General features: G+C 46.7%; 2 protein-coding genes across 2 annotated transcripts in view; one reads left to right on the forward strand and one right to left on the reverse strand.

Annotated features, from left to right (window-relative positions):
• Positions 1-16,440, reverse strand: part of LOC100146487 (annexin A1) — an 85,112-nt gene that overhangs the window by 11,731 nt on the left and 56,941 nt on the right. The window contains exon 13 of the mRNA XM_070248649.1: positions 3,393-3,548. The gene's annotated coding sequence lies outside the window, so the exon portion shown is untranslated. The remainder of the gene's footprint in view (positions 1-3,392; positions 3,549-16,440) is intronic.
• Positions 4,006-11,095, forward strand: LOC138920412 (spermatogenesis-associated protein 31D4-like). The gene is made up of 4 exons (XM_070248646.1): positions 4,006-5,021; positions 5,768-5,813; positions 6,412-6,472; positions 6,751-11,095. The coding sequence occupies exons 1-4, from the start codon at positions 4,824-4,826 to the stop codon at positions 10,952-10,954; spliced, it is 4,509 nt and encodes a 1,502-aa protein (XP_070104747.1). The 5' UTR covers positions 4,006-4,823; the 3' UTR covers positions 10,955-11,095.

Raw genomic sequence — 16,440 nt, forward strand, 5'->3', positions numbered from 1 at the left:
CTTGCTGCTTTTAGGATTCTCTCTTTATCTTTAATTTTGGGTATTTTAATTATAATGTGTCTTCGTGTGGGCCTCTTGGTGTTCATCTTGTTTGGTGCTCTCTGTGCTTCCTGTACTTGAATGTCTGTTTCCTTCCTTAGATTAGGAAAGTTTTCAGCTATTATTTCTTCAAATAGATTCTCTTCCCCTCTCTTCTCCTGGGACACCTATTATATGAATGTTAGTGCACTTGATATTGTCTCAGAGTTCCCTTAGATTGTTCTCATTATGTCTAATTCTTTTTTCTTTTATCTGTTCAGCTTGGGTGATTTCCTCTACTCTTTCATCCAGCTCACTAATCCATTCTTCTGTATCATCTACTCTGCTATTGAGTCCCTCTAGTGAATTTTTCATTTCCAGTATTGTATTCTTCATTTCTGATTGGTTCTTTTTCATATTTTCTAATTCTCTGTTGACATTCTCATTGTATTCATCCACTCTTCTCCCAATATCAGTGAGCATCCTTATGAGTTTTTGTTTGAACTCTGTCAGGTAGATTGCTTATTTCTTTTTCACTTAGTTCTTTTTCTGGGGTTTTGTCCTGTTCCCTTACTTGGAATGTGTTCCTTCGTCTCCTCATTATGCCTCTTTCTCTGTGCTTATATCTATGTGTTATGTGAGTCAGCTATGTCTCCTGATCTTGGAGAAGTGGTCTTATGTTAGAGATGCCTTTTGAGGCCCAGCAGCGTGCTTCCCTCTCATCACCAGTCCAGATGATCCAGGAGTGACCCCTGCATGGGCTACTTATTCCTTCTGCTGTGGTAGGCTTGCTCTTAGTGCAGGTACCCAGAGAGTGTAGTCTTTCCCTCCCTGGCCGGCTCTTTGTAAATCAGGTTTGGGGAGCGCCACCACCATGGGGTACAGGGTCTAACAGCACACCCCTGTTGCAGTTTTCCTGTTAATTGAGTAGGTACCCAGTGTGGCTGGTTGCTAGGCTCAGCGGCTTACAGTTGCTGTAGGCCTCAGGCCTGCAAGGCTGTTGTCAGGTCTCTTAGGATTGCAACTGAGTGGGGCTGGCCCTACACATGGGAGCACCCAATTGTTTCAGGCTTTGGAAGGTGGGGCTGATCTTCTTTGTGGCTGTTTGTGAAGCACAGGTCTTCTGCCACTGATAAGCCCCAGCACCCACAGGTCCACACACACTGTCAACACAGCCCTAGCCCATGCAAACTTCCTGACCCCCCTGGAGTATACCCACTCACCCCACTGCAGAGGCCCCCACCTCTCCATCAATGCCCCCCACAGTTCACCTGGTCCTTGCACAGGCACTGCCCCACAGAGTCCGACACACTCACCTGCCTGTAGAGGATCAAGGCACCCAGTCTATGCAGGCCCACAAGTAGCCTGAGGGCTTGCTGTTGGGTGGGGCTGGTCCCTAGGGAGGGTTGTCTGCCCTGGCTAAACTGGATTAAATCTGTGCTCTAGTGGGCACGGTAGACCCCTGGGCTAACAGGCCAGGGGAACAACTTCAATAGCATCTGCCAAGGTTTGTGTCAGCACATCTGTTCTAGGTCACAACAATGGCCATCACCAATGTCTCAGTCTCTGGAGAGGTCTTATCTCTCACTGAGATTCACCCAGAGCCTACCAGGTGAGTCTCTTTTCACCAAAGGACTGTGCACCTTTCTTTTTGGTGATTTTAGGTTGCTCTCTGTAATGAGTGAAATTGTGCGTGCGCCCTTTAAGAACTGGGAGTTTTGGCTTTCATCTGATAGCTTTTCTTGGGGTATTCCCCGCTGCAGTTAATAGCCAGTGAAGCCAGATAGTAGGACACTTGTCTTAGTTGTGCTGAGTCTGAAGGATACTTATAGCAGTAATGTGTTCCCACTAAGGTCCCCACTTCTCCAGGGAGGGCTGGGTACTTTAGGATGGTTCTCACTCATTTGGCTATGAAGCTCTGCTGCTCATGAAGGTGGCTTGTTTTCTCTCCAGAAGGAATTTCTGCCTCTTTTACCTCAGTCAGGACTGTCCCTTGTTGTGAGAGTTCTTTTTATCCAGTTTTTAGTTTACAGTTTTCTCTCCAGGGTAATTTTTCCAAGACTAGTTGTAACCTGGTTGTGTTTGTGGGAGGAGGCGAGTTCAGAGTTTGCCTAGGCTGACGTCTTGATGAGATTTGTTTGTCTCTTGTCATCTTAACAAGCTGACAATGGTTTATCTTCCAACCCATTGACAGAAGTTGAATTAAACAGGGAGGAAGTTTCATAATTAATGATGTCAACTCCGGAATATTGTTTAAAAGCCTTCTCAAATCTGTCAAAACAGTTAAACACAGATTCATTGGATTTCTGTATACCTTACTGAATCCTTTTCTAGTCTATAATCTTTGGGAAGACATTAGGAATTTTTTCATGAAGTCTTTTAGCTAACACAAACATCTCCCATGGCTCCCTTGCCATACTTAGAAAGTCTTCCATGGGATTGTTCCATCCTGCTTTAGAAAACCATTCTTTGGCTTTCCCTTCTCCCACAAGCATGTGGATAAGTTGACACAAATCTGAATAGCCAGGTTGATAAGTTTCAATAATTAGGTCAAATTCTTTTGCAAGTTTAATAAGGTCTTCGTTGGTGTTGGAGAATCCCTTAGTTACAGCTAATAATTCAGATTTTGTCCAGGGGCTGTAGCGTACTATATGGGTTTATTCCCATCTCCTGTCTTTAAAGGGAGCTGCTAGTGCAGCGGAATCAAGGAGAGCTTCAGAGTAATCATTATAAAAATGAAGTTCAGCCAGAGAAGGATATAGTGGAGGTGGGTAAGCAGGGCGTGGAGGGTGGGGAGGAGCAGAAGCAGCTGCAGCACCAGAGAAAGCACTGGCCAATCTTTCTCGTTTTCCAAGCCTTTGAGAGAGATCTGAATTGACTTCAGCAAGTTTAGAATTAATGGCTTGCAAGGAAGTGTCCTTTTCAGTGTTTCATTTAGAGGCCTCAAGATACCAATTTTAAAAAGTTTCCCATTTTATTTGTTTGGTTTGATAGGCTTTTTCCAATTGAGTGCACAGATAAACCAATTTAGGAATTTCAAAGGAGCCCCATTTAGGCCAGTGAAGCCTTAAATCACCCTGAGTAATCTGAGCCCAGTGGGACAAAAATCTACATGTAGAAGGTCTGTATTCTTTAAAGACAAAACCAGCAGGAGTCCCAGAGTGGGGCTGTTCTTTGGTGGTCCTCTTAGATAATGGATTTCTCATTTGTATGAACTTACCAAAGGATCAAAGGCTCAAAAAAGGAGTGAAAGAAACAGAAGTTTCTAACAAAGCTGACAATGAAAGGATGGCCAGAACCAGTATCAAAGGACGCCTACATAAAGAGTCTGGACGTCTACCAAAAATGGGAGGTCCAGGCCCAGGAGGACTTACCACCAGGAACCAGAGCCACCAGGAGGAGACGACAGAGCACAAAAGATTCTTTGCAGGCACCTTGCTTGTGTCTGTGAAGTGGCACCAGAATTGAAGGTCAGTAGCTAGGGATCCCACTTCAGTCACTATGTAAAGTCAGCAAATAAGAGGCAAAAACTGCAAAAGAACCAAAAAGTTTATTTGGGGGTCTCAAGAATTGCAATTCAGGAGAAGTAGATTCGAGTAGAAGCTCAAATGTGCTCCTAGGAAGACAAAGGAGGCAGGGGTATATAAAAGGAAAGGGCACAGGCTTACAAAGGCCTACAGTGAACAGTTAATGACTGGTTCTGGCATGGGGTGAGCTGACTTGCCAGAACATAGTTGGTCCTAGGCAGACTGTCCCTTCTTGGAATGAGGAAACACTTCAAGATGTGACGTTTGCTGTCAGGTAAAGCTCAAAAGTTCAGTTAACGTCTGGTGGTGGATGTGGTGTACAATCATAAGCCCCACTTCCTTAATGGCCTCCCAGCTCCATTTTAGAAGCCTTGAAAATGGTACTCCATTTTGTCATTGTCATCCACCACAGTCACGCACCACGTAACAATATTAACGATGTTTTGGTCACTGATGGACCACATATATGACAGTGGTCCCATACGGGTAGCACCACATAGCCTAGGTGTGTAGTAGGCTCTACCATGAAGGTTTGTGTAAGTACACTGTGTGATGTTCACACAGCAATGAAATTGCCTAATGATGCATTTCTCTAAACATATCCCTTTCATTAAGTGATGTCTGCCTGTACTGATTTTAGTCTTGTGAATGTTGAATAATGAATTACTCATTTCAATTATTTGAGTCAGCCCCACTGGCTGAAGACGGTAAAGGCTGACTGAAGCAAAAAACTAAAATTTGTTATTCAACATTCACAAAACTAAATGAGTAAAGAAGAACTTTAAGTTCTGTATCAGGGTTCATGTAAGGCAAAAACATTCTAAAGGAAAGATGGATTTGAGGACATCTATGATTCTGAGTGTAAATGTCTGGGTACAAGCAAAAATTCCAGGGAGCATTTCAGACTTTCGAGGCAGTGGAATTGGTGAAACCAAAGTCAAGCTCTCCAAACAGTAAAGGGGGCCCAGGTAATATCTGGAGTACAGGTGGAAGAGGCAGAAAATTTCATTAATGTAATTGTATGATATGATGAACGGACAGAGTTGGAAAATAGGATGGCAGGGTAGGGCAGAGGGAACTGGAGGGTCCAGGATGGATGGAGAGATCAGCTGGGCTGGTGGAGGGAAGGGGCCATGGGCACACCCTCTGCATGTCCCCTCCCCCACCCTCTGAAACCCTTTGTGACTCTTCAGTGCTCTGTGATGCAGGCCTGGGATTATAGGCAAGTGCGGACACTCTCAGAGCTCAGTTGCCTCAGGCAGCCTTGCGATTCAGAAAATGGACTTCAGTCAATGGAATGTTCTCTCATTTCTGAATAGCCATATTGAGTTGTTTTTGAGCATCTGCTCCACATTCTTAGATAGTGACTACAGCCTCACCATCGTGTGTGGGTTGTGGTTGCTTCTTCTGTTCCTGTGCTTCCTGGTGGGGATTCCAGCTTTACCAACCTTCTGGAAAACCAAAATCTACCAAAAGGTAAGGATCCCTGGGCAAGCCACCAACAGGGGTTTTTTTTATTGTTGTTTCCATTTCTAGTCCCACATTTTTAAATGAGTTGGTCCAGAGAGACTCCTAAGATGGCAAGTCTGAATAGAGGATAGAACATCATCCTTCTAGGGGAATAGGCCAGGCAGGACTAGGGCTTCAGCTGGGACTGTTTCCCATTTAAAACTCACAGACCATCTGGGTGTGGTGGAGGATTCCTGGATAAAATCCCATCAGTGACTTCACGGCCCTGCATTAGGTTATTTAGAGAGTTTGGGATTTGTGTAGGAGGACACTGTTCCCAACACTGGATCATGAGTCACATTCCCATGTCGGGCGTCATTCGACCAAACCGTCCTTTGTGTTGGGCAGATCAGGAGAGCAGGGCTGAGCCTCTGAGCAGACACTGGAGTGTGAGCTCTGTCCCAGGATACAGGGGCCTATCTGAGGAGGCACAGATGTGACTGTGGGCCTCAGAGTCTATGCCCTCCTTGAGCAGAGGACTTCTGACTGAGAATATCGTGTGGACTCCAGCCAAAAATCCTCCTTCGAGTTTTTCAAAGAAGGAAAAATAGAAAGTATCTTATCACCTTTAGAAATTCAGAAAGGGAAAGAACACAAAGTGCTAGTAATAAAAATAGAGAGTGACATTAATCTTGGATGAATATCTGAGTTTCCTAGAGAGAGGGGCAAGACAACTAAGTCCTCGCTCCTCATTCTTTTCTTTTTGTTCTCAGCGTCAGGGCAGAGCCAAGAGGAGAAGAAAAGGTGGAACATCAAGTGGTAAGGTTCCACCTATCCCACCTGAGCTCTCCAAGGGTGACCCTTCCTGTCCTCTCCATGAGGTCCCAGGTCCATGGTCTCTGAGGATGTCAGTCGCTAGATAGAGTCCCTCTCAGAAAATAGAGGCCTCAGAGGAAAGGCTCATGGGAAGGTAGTCAGAACCCGAGACATTTCTCAGATTCCTGCTCTGCCCAGCTCTGGGCATGAAGCAGTGATGGGCCTGGACAATGGGTGTTGCCCAGTGGGTGGCCGTGGGAGACGGCAAGAGTCAGAACTTCTGTCTCCTGACCTTGTGAAACTACGTTGACTTCCTGGATGATCAGACTCCTCTTTGAGGTAACCATTGACCTACGTTCCTCACATGGTGGTTTTGAACATCCCATGGGATAATGTATGTGACAGTACTTTATAAATGAAGCAACAAACACATGTGAACCTTATTAATATTATCATTGACCGTTTGACCACATCTACTGATTCTTGGGGCTTTCAGAGTTAATATCCCGTTAATATCCCAAGGGTCTCCCATAAAGGGACTCCTGTGTAACACCTATGCTTCTACCTGTATTACATGTAATTCACTCTTCTGGTTTCCCAGGTTGGAGAAATTACCAGAGGGAAACAGAGGAGAAAAGGAGGCTAATTTCTATTCTGAAAAGGTGACTAGTCTTTTCTTTCCTGATCCCTCTTTAACATGTTCTCTGCAATTCCAGGGATTCAGTACAGCCTGCAGTAGTCATGGGAGGGGTTTGCCATAGGAACGGGTATGTGAATGAAGGCCTTGGGGTGAGGGCTGCTGAGTGTATTGTGAAGTCATAGACGTGGGGCATTGTGAAGGGGCAGCAGGCTTCAGGTGGCCCCTCCCCTGACAGGCCAGCAGGTCCTCCTTTCCTTGTTCTGGTCCTGGCTACAGTTTTCTACTTCCTGTCTCCCGCAGGCCCCTAGGCCGGCCTCTCGATACCACCCGCTTTCGTCAACTATTATGCCCAGACCCCTCCTGTGAGGTGTGTAATAGCACAACTGCTGAGATCAATCGGCTCCTGGAGGACCTGGAAGATGACACCGCCTCTGTGTCCTCTATGGCTTCCACAGCTTCTGGGACTGAGTCATCATTCACTCTGTCCTCTGCCTTCTCAGAAGTCCCTCCAGGAGACCTAACACCATCCCCTCCACCTCACCCTTCCCCACCGCCCCCCTCCGTCCTCTCACCTAACCCAATGACACCCTTAGCTGACTTTCTTTCACACTCACCACCGGGTCACTCTATGCCACCAGAGCCTTTTCCTCCCTTGGAGTCCAAATTCCCAGCAGACCGTTCCCCACCCCAACCCCTTGCCCTTCCCCCTCTCCCACCACATGACACCCAGGCAACGGGTCCTATTCTCCAACCAGAGGCCACTCTGTCTCTGAATACGATCTTCTCTCTTGACCGCACCCTTTCCCAAGATATTAACCCCTCACCAAATTTGTCCCAGATAATCAATCCCACTGATTCACTGGCTTGTCATCACACACCACCAAGCCTGTCTGTCTCACCACCGACAGACCACCCTTTAACTGTGACTCAATCTAAATCGGTTTCCATCTTATTGAAGTCTGTTCCAGAGAACTCATCTCCAGATAGCCCTGGTGGGTTGTCCACTTATGTCCCAACAGTCAGAGGCACTGACCATTCAAGCCTGTCAATTTCGGAATTATCCTGGTGGCAAGCTTGTGCCAAAGACTTGTTCTTAGCACCTTCCACCTTGGCACCATGTGATTTTAATCGAGAGTTTCTTGCCTTCCATTCTTCAGAGTCCTCTCTGGAGAGACACCCTACAGCTAACCTTATAGAGCCTGGTAACCTCTCATTTCTCAGCCCTCATGTCCTGGCACTCCTGGAGAGACAAGTCCAAAAGAGGAGGGATTTCCTGATGTGGAAGGAAAAGGAGAAGGAGAAGGGCTCTTTTCCAAAAAAACTTAGGCCAGACTACCCACTAAATCCTTCGGGGAAAATGCTAGAGTCAAATGCTGATGAGTGTGACTCAGCACTCTCCCTTCCTTTCTGGAGCAGTGCAGGCAAACCAAAGGAGCTGCACATGCATGAGCAGCCCCCATATCCTAAAATCTTGGAGGACCATTTACAGGAAAAATGTATGCAGCTCTTCTGGGGTCTCCCATCTCTGCACAGCGAGTCCTTGCCCTCTGCTGTCCGTGACTCAAGTGACTGCACCACAATCTTCCTTTTCAATACCATCTCAAATGCCTCCATGGGCCAAGAATCCACAGTACCTCTCCATCGCCCACCTCCATCCTTGCCTGAGATCCAGCCCCAACCCTTGCCTCAAACCCTGCCCCAATCCCAGCCCCTACCTCTCACTCAGGTCAAGTCCCAGGCCCACCTTAAATCCCCACTCCCAATCCTACCATCTGGTCCTCTACCCCAGATAAGAATCTGTGGAGTGTGTCACCATAGACCCCAGGATGAATCAGAGTCTCTCACCTCATCTGAAATTCAACAACTGGAATGGAAAGTGTTGCAAAAGCAACAGGAAAGTTTGTGGGGTTCCCCCTCTGTAGTCCAAAGATCTCAGGAAGAATTTTGTTCTTCAGCTCCCAACTTTTCTTACCATCAGGCCTCCCAGGCCCATGCCTCCATCTCCATCCTTCCCGCAGAGTTTCCTCTCAGTGATGAGCTGAGGAAGAAACTGGAACATCACCTTCGAAAGAGGCTCATCCAACACCGGTGGGGCCTGCCCCGCAGGATCTATGAGTGTCTGTCACTGATGATGCCTCCAAGAGATTTCTCAGAGATAGCTAAGTCAGAGAGCAATCGTGGACTCTCACGGATCTCGGTGAACAAAGATCTAAATGTTGGATTGAGCCAATCCAAAAGCTTCCATGAGAGGGGTTCAGAACTGCTTCAGGTAGAGAAGGAGATGGGGAAGGATCAGGGGCATAGCCCAGAGAACGGCCCAAAAGCTCATCTGTTGAGTGACTCAGAGAGCTCTTCAGATAAGGATCCGGCATATGACTCTGAGAAAGACCTAAATAGTCACGTGGCAAGTCTGTCAGGGAAAAATTCAAGGGCCTTGGAGGAAAGTCTAGATCAGAAACAACTTGAAAATGTCCTGAAAGCACATTTGAGCAAGAAGTTTGAGGAAATCAGTGAGGCTCGGCTCCCTGGGACGGTGCGCAGTTCATGGCATGCCAGCAAGCAGACATTGCTGCTTTCTGACAAATCCCGCACCCAAATAACACAGAGGAGTTTGCCACCTTCAGTGGGTGGGGACTCCTCCCTGAATACCTTCCAGGAGCTTTGCTTCATTGATTCCAGTGCACAACAGATGATGGAAACCCATATTAAAAGCTTTCGTATGAGAATGGAGTGGGGCCTTCCCTGCAGGGTCCTTGAATCCATACAGGCGTTTAAATCGGAAGATGCTGCATCCCAGTCCTTGACCTATTTCTACTGTCCCCCCTCAAATAACCCAACTTTGGAAGTGGACTCCAAATCCGAGGGCTTCGAGCCCCATAAAGGAAGCTCTACATCTGTTCTTCAAGAAAAAGCGGAAACAACAAATTCAGCCCTGGTCCTGGATTGTCTTTGCCCTGCTACTTCACCTATGGGCAGGCAAGGACAAGGGGTGCCGAGACAATCACCCTCTGGTATCAACCAAGAGATTGCAGAGGTTGTTCAGAGGAGTAAGGGTGCCAGGCAGACTCATCTGCCTGTCACATGTGGCATCACAGGCAAAGCGAGTCAGAAATTTACTCAGCTAGGCAACAGATGCCCCCCAGAGCTGCCTGCAAGGCAAGCTGGTGCCAAACATGAGACAAAGGATGAGAGAGTGAGTCCCAGTGATAGAAGAGAAGGGCGACAGGACAAAAAGATGAAGTCGGAACCCTTTTCCGTGCACAGCACGGCCAGGGACATATTCAGGGCCAAGGAGCTCAACGCTCTGCAGTCAAAAACTGGTAATGTGCTGACAGCCAGCAAGCCAGGAAGCTCCCAAAGGATACGTGAGAATCACAGTAAAATAGAAATTACTGGGACCATTGAAAGCCCTGCACCAAAAAGACAAGTTCCCCAAGACCCGAAGTCATCGGATCTTAAGGAACATCTGTTTAGGGAATTAAAGTCGAAACTAGAGAAGAGGAATCAGAGCCAGGTCCAAGGCCAACACACTGACGGGTCCCCTGCCTCAGAGAGCTTGACTTACAAGGCCTCACTGACTCATGCCCACGGTGTCTCCAGTGGGGACATGGGAGCTTCCCAGGTGCTACATGTCCATCTGGAGGACACTGGGATCAGCAGGCAGCAGCGGCAGGAGCCTTGGGTCCCTAAGAAAGACCGAAAGAGGTACGAGGATAAGAAATTCCCACCAGCTACAATGAGAGTGAGCCCTCCGGGCACCAACAAAGAGCTTGGTGGAGGGGATGCAGGGTTGGGGACATCCCAACCTACAAGAAAGAGTTTCCCTACTCAGATCACAGCATCAGAGGGGACGCTTGGGAGCAAGTCTTCCCAGACCTCATCACAGAAGGCACAGCCTCCTCCTGAAAGTCTGTTCAGAAAAAAGATGAACCACGTTTTTCAATGGCTTCGTCCTGGGACAAAAGGCAAAAACCAAGAACATCCCCAGGAAAAGGGCAGCCCCATATCATCTGCACAGAGCAGAGGCCTGGTTAAAGGGAGGGCTGCCGTTACTGGGACCACCACGGCTCAGAAGACCAGGACGGTCCCTGGGAAGTTCCCAGTGGAGAAACTGGGGCAGCGGTGTGCAGCAGAGGTCACCCGCCCTCAAGAGCCCCTTCCTTCCCTGAGGAAGTTTGTGAAAACTGACCAGAAGGCAGAAGAGCAGGCCCAGGCAGAGCCCGTCCAGGGGCATCCTTCCAACTACAGGGCTCCCTCCTGCAAAGTGCCAAGCACCAAGTCCTGCCACCAAGAAGTTGTCTTTGCTGGCCAGAATTATCCTACATGTTCTAGACGGATCAGAGACCAGAACAGACACCCTCAGAAAGTCATGGCGTTTAAAGATCAGCTATTGGATCAGAAGCGTCCCTTATCTGTGCCCCGCAGGGAGCATGTGCCCCATCCAAGCTCCACCTGCAGGCGTCAAGCCGGCCCAGGGGCCTCCAGCTGTTCTCACCACTGCTAAAGGCACTATGTTTAGGGGTCCGTCTCTATGTCAACAGAAAACGCTTTTCCAGCGTTTCGAGAGCGGAAAATTTCCCACCGCAAAATAATTCCTTCTTGTGGAGAATATTAATTCTCCCCAATAAATGATTCTCTAATAATAGTGATGTCTTTTCTGTGTCCTGTGTTGGGGGCATGGGTTTCAGGTAACTCAGGGCTTGTGCTTAGGGAAAAGGAGGAGTGAGTTCAGCTCTTACTGATTGCTTCCTCTGGCTTCTAAAAGGTCACCAGGGCTCTGGAGCTCTTGTTGACAAAGAGATATCACGTGCCCCCAAAAGCCCACTTCCTCCCTGATGAAGTTTGAGGAGGTGGGCCCTGCCTCCTGCCTCTTCGCTTAGCCTTAACGAAAGTGTAGAGCAGCCCACACCTCCCGCTCACTGAATGTTTTACATCCTTCAGAGAGTAGGGAAGACAGGTGTTCTCTATCCGAAGAGGGTCAAGAATAGGTATGCAATTCATAAAACAACAATGAAGAAAAAACAGTGGCTTCATCATGATTTAGAGGTCAGTGACCAGAGGACCCCACAGGTGGGTGAACCCTGAATGGGATTTGGGGGGTGGGGGAGGGTATTGCTGCAGTGGATCCTGGGCTGGTGGGGGAGGGGCTAGGAACAGCACAGACGCGCCTTAAGAATCTGTCATGCGAGTCATATTAATGTGTTAGGGAAGAATACTTTAAACTTTACATTGAGGTTTCCCTACTGGAAAGGCACCTGGGGGAAGTGGTTCCCCTCTGTAGGTATTTCTTCAGACTGCCAAATGATATTTTGTTGCAGAGCAAAAGCATCACTCACCTGCCAATAGTAACAATGTTGACCAGGTAGCCAGGTGATCTTGCTGCCTTCCTTCCATCTATGCTTAATAGGAATATACAAGATCTTGCCCTTAGTGTGTACAGTTCACCTATCAGGATGGAAGTGCCGCCTCTGATATTCACGGCCTTGGTGGAGCCATGGCTGGTCTCCCCCAGAACACCTGCAGCTCATGAACCAGAGGTGAGTCCCAGACTATGCACCAGGTTACAGATATATGGGGGTCTCACCATGGACTGCACACATACCCACCCTTACAATAGGGGTTTGGAGGAAAGGCAACTCCACTTAGACAGACTGGGACTCAAAAATTGGCTGAGTGTCAACTGGGGCAAAATTCAAAAAGCATTATGATGGTGAGCGTTAAATACATTAAGTTGTAGACGTCTAAGTAAAATAAAGATGGCTACAAGGGTGGAAAAATAAAATACCAATTTTGTTTCCTAAAAACAACATGATTTTAAAAATGGAAGGGAGGAGAAAAGGGAAAAATAGAATAAAATGATTGTTCTATAAGTAATAAGAGGGGGTCAAGATATAGGTGACAAACAAAATAAGACTCCGAGTAAGGGAAAGGAATTTGAGGACATTAGAAAAGATACAAGTATAATGGTAACTATTGTAACAAAACCGAACACGCACGCGCGCGCGCGCGCACACACACACACACACACACACACACTACACAAATGGGGTGAGTATCCCAGAGGGCACTGGAGGTAGTTTTCCCAGAAAGGCTTGTGAATGCTAGGTGTTAAAACAAAAACCAAAAACAAAACCGGTGTCCACTACAGCCTCTCTCACTCCACACTTGTATCTTCTTGTCCAGAGTTATGCCATTGAACCCACAATGTCTGAAACTTGAGGTCAAAGAAAGAATGCAGATTCTGTGGAGGTCCTGGGAGGGGGATGGGGCCCAGGGCAAGAGACTTGAAGAGGGGAGGAGGCCATGGAGGGCTCTACCATCGATGTGGATAGACCAGCCAAAGACCAGCCTCTCAGTTTCTACATCATCTCATCTTAGGGTCCTTTACTTCCATTCCAGTGTAGTTACTGCCACACTCCAGAGCTTATCACCAGGAACACTTCAGCCATCCAGATTATTACAGTCGGACATTCCACCCCTTGGCCTCGTCTCTCATTCTTCTGATTCATATGCCCTTTGTCAACTTTTCAACTCCAGGCCGTTCATTTTTCCACTTACTCCTTGTCTGTCGGTCAAGCTCTTGTTTACATTTCCTCCCTCTCCGGGGTAGACTCGATGGTTTGTCAGCTAACCAACATTAAAAAAGCTCCGCTACTAATGGGCCCCATCCAATCCCTTTTAATCCTTCCTGTCTGGCAAAATCCCATCTCTCTGCCTTTCCCAGAAATGCCTTCCTATAACCAATTGATCACTATTGGATTAAATCTCACAATGGAGTCTACCGATGCCACAGTAAATTCAGCCCCAGCACTAGCTGGAAATCACTCACTCATTCCACAAAGAATTATCCCATGCTTACTAACATGAGAACAAGACAAATGGAGCTTAGGTCGCTGTTTCCTTACTCCATTCTCTCTCCAGGGACACTCAAATTTATTTCAAATCTCTTTCACTTTCCTCAAATTTAGGCTGTCTCCATTTGCTCAGTAGCTGTGCTGGACCACTGATCACAGAGGAACTAGAAGTCATGAGACAGGAACTTTCCGTCAATAAACCTTCACAGAAACCTTTTCCCGTTCCTCCTTTTCTTCTTTCCTGTTATATGAAAAGAGGTTTCCTTCCTAACCTCAATGATTACACTTCCTGAAATGTCCTTATTGAGAGAGCTAAACCCTCATCTTGACGCACTGAGTCCCCTTGCCAGGTATCCTCTCGTCCCCTCCCTCTCTTTAGGAGGCACCCAGCTTCTTTCATTATTTTAAGCTTTCTGTTACAGAAATGTTTAAACATGCACAAGAGCAGTGGAACTTCCCATGTACCCCTCACCCCACTTTCACAGTCATCATCTGGCACGTGTGATACGGCCCGTCTCCTACACTATGGTTAAGGGGAAAAGCCCATGGGAACATCCTGCCATCCGTCTCTCAGGTGTATGCTTTGTGCCCATATCTCAGCTCTCACGTTTCTTTGACATTTACTACCTGTGGAGCTCACTGACCCAAAACAGATGGACAGAGCCATGGGGAGGAAACGCACTGAGCTTCAGATGCTCTGGCCATGGCCATCAGTTCTGCTCAGCCCTGTAGTCAAGCCTGAGAAGTCACTGAGTTAACTCCTCCCTCCACCCCACGCAGAAAGGAATCTTCCTAAGCAAGTGCAGTGCACGGTGTTGCAGTCCCTCAGTCACACAGTGACTGCAGCACGTAGAGAGCACAGAAGGAGAAACCTGTACATGTGATAAGGACTTCACATCACCATGCAAGTGTTTTCAAAGATTTAGAAGAAAGTTTCTTTCCTGTAATACATTTAAAACGAGCTACTGTATGATGAGTTAAACACAGGAGATCAAACACTTTTTTATCTCCTCTCCTTCCCCAAAAGTAAAATATTACATGAAAAGATGCTCCACATCATTAGTCACCAGGGAAATGCAAATCAAAACCACTGTGAGATAGCACTGCACACACAGGATGGCTAGAATCAAAAAGTTAGATAATAGCAAGTGTTAGAAGGCCGAGAAACTGAAACCCTTCTATGCTGCTGGTGGGTAGGAAAAATGGTGCAGCTGTTTTGGAAAACCGTCTGGCAGTTCCTCAAAAGTTAAACACAGAATTACCATATTACCTAGAAATTCCACTTCTAGCTAGACACTCAAGAGAAATGAAAACATATGTCCACACAAAAACTTGTACACAAATGTCCATAGCAGTATTATTCATAACGGTCAAAAGACGGAAACAACCTAAACGTCCATCAACTGACGAATGGGTAAATAAATTACGGTATCTCCACACAATGTAATATTTTTTGGCAATAAAAAGTACTGATACATGCTACAATATGCACAAACCCTGACAACATTACGCAAAAGTGAAAGAGGCCAGTCACAAATAACCTCGTATGATTCCATTCATACGAAATGTCCAGAACAGGGAAATCTAGAGCGAGAGGAAGTAGACTAGTGGTTGCTTAGGGCTGGGGGATGAGAGGACAGGCGCATGACAGCTAAAGGTTATGAAGTTTCTTTTTGAAGTCATGAAAATGTTTTAAAATTGACTGTGGTGATGGTTACCCATCTGTGAATGTACTAAAAATCATGGAATTATACACTTTAAATGGGTAAGTTGTATAGTATGTGAACTATATTTCAATAAAGCTGCTAAAACAAGTAAAGGATTTAAAAAGAATAAGGCCCTTGAGGATGACAAGAAGGGGAGAAGATATGACAAAAGATGTCAACACATTTTTTGAAGACGGAAATCCGGTGCAGGAGTGGTAACTGACTAGCAGAGCAGAGGCAAGTGCCGGCAAACCAACTCACACCACAAAACCCCAGAAGACGGACGACCCAGTGGCACCAGAGAAGGAAGAAATTAAGGGTTTCATGCTGTACACATGTTGAATATTTTGTTCTTTACTTTGGTTTTTGTTTTATATTATGTATAATTTTTTAAAAAAGAATTTGGGGGGGGGGATGTTCTTTTCCAGTATTTCGTGAAACCCTGTTGAAATGTTAGCACACTTTAAATGTGCAAAGAGGATCCAGGGTTTCTTGCCTGGGACAGAACCTGCGACAACTGTTTTAAAGTCACCATTGCACACTTCTGGGGTCTGGGTACGCTAGCGATGGCAGCTGCGGGAATCAAAGCCAGAAATCTCAAAGGTTAGGCAAAATTTGGGTCAACAGCCAACGGACCATTTTTAAAATGTATTTATTTAAAGATAAACTTGTGGAAAAGTTGCATGGATGGTAAACAACCATATACCCTTTATCCAGGTGTACCCATTAGTATTTTGACCCATTTTCGATATCTCTCCACTTTGTCTCTGTCTCCGCTCCCTCCCTCCCCTTTATCTCTATATCAGAGCGCACACACACACACACACACACACACACACACATGAATGTCCATGAATGTGCCATGTCCGCGCCCAGGATCCAAACCGGCGAAACGCTGGGCCACCAAAGCGGAGTGTGCAAACTTAACCACTCGACCATGGGGCCGGCCCCACCTGAAACTATTGTTGGTGGAGCTTATCTTGCTCAGACTTTAAAGGATGATTTTACAATCATGAGTCCTGGGGACCTTAGGGGCAGTCAGGACCAGACTTGCTGTAAAAAAAACAATGCCAGAGAAGCAGATACATAGAGGGATTTGTCTGAACAGAGACCTCCTGCAGTCGAGGGAGGGTACATGAGAGGGGTGGGCTTGAAGTGTACCTTCCTTTTGGGTAGAGACGATGGTGAAGCTGTGGATGAGGGAGAAGACAGGGAGAGAAAGGAGCTGTCATTACTGGTAAACCCTCTCACATGGAGGGAAAGGATTGGGTGTCTGCGGCTAAGATAGATTCATCAGACTCAGCGAGGGAATGCGGGCAGGCAAAGGGAGGACACGACACAGGGCTTCATTCCAGCAGTTTAGCACTGAACAATGAAGCTGTAAAAGTTATAACTATTAAATGACTAGCTAGCGTGGGGGGAGATGAAAT

Source organism: Equus caballus, chromosome 23 (assembly GCF_041296265.1).
Source record: "Equus caballus isolate H_3958 breed thoroughbred chromosome 23, TB-T2T, whole genome shotgun sequence".
Taxonomy (NCBI): domain Eukaryota; kingdom Metazoa; phylum Chordata; class Mammalia; order Perissodactyla; family Equidae; genus Equus; species Equus caballus.

Bases quoted from the DNA above. Each gene is read 5' to 3' on its own strand.
- LOC138920412 (XM_070248646.1), top strand. From the start codon at position 4,824: ATGGACTTCAGTCAATGGAATGTTCTCTCATTTCTGAATAGCCATATT. The intron at 5,814-6,411 runs GTAAGGTTCCAC...CTGGTTTCCCAG, and splicing joins AAAAGGTGGAACATCAAGTG to GTTGGAGAAATTACCAGAGG. The intron at 6,473-6,750 runs GTGACTAGTCTT...TGTCTCCCGCAG, and splicing joins CTAATTTCTATTCTGAAAAG to GCCCCTAGGCCGGCCTCTCG.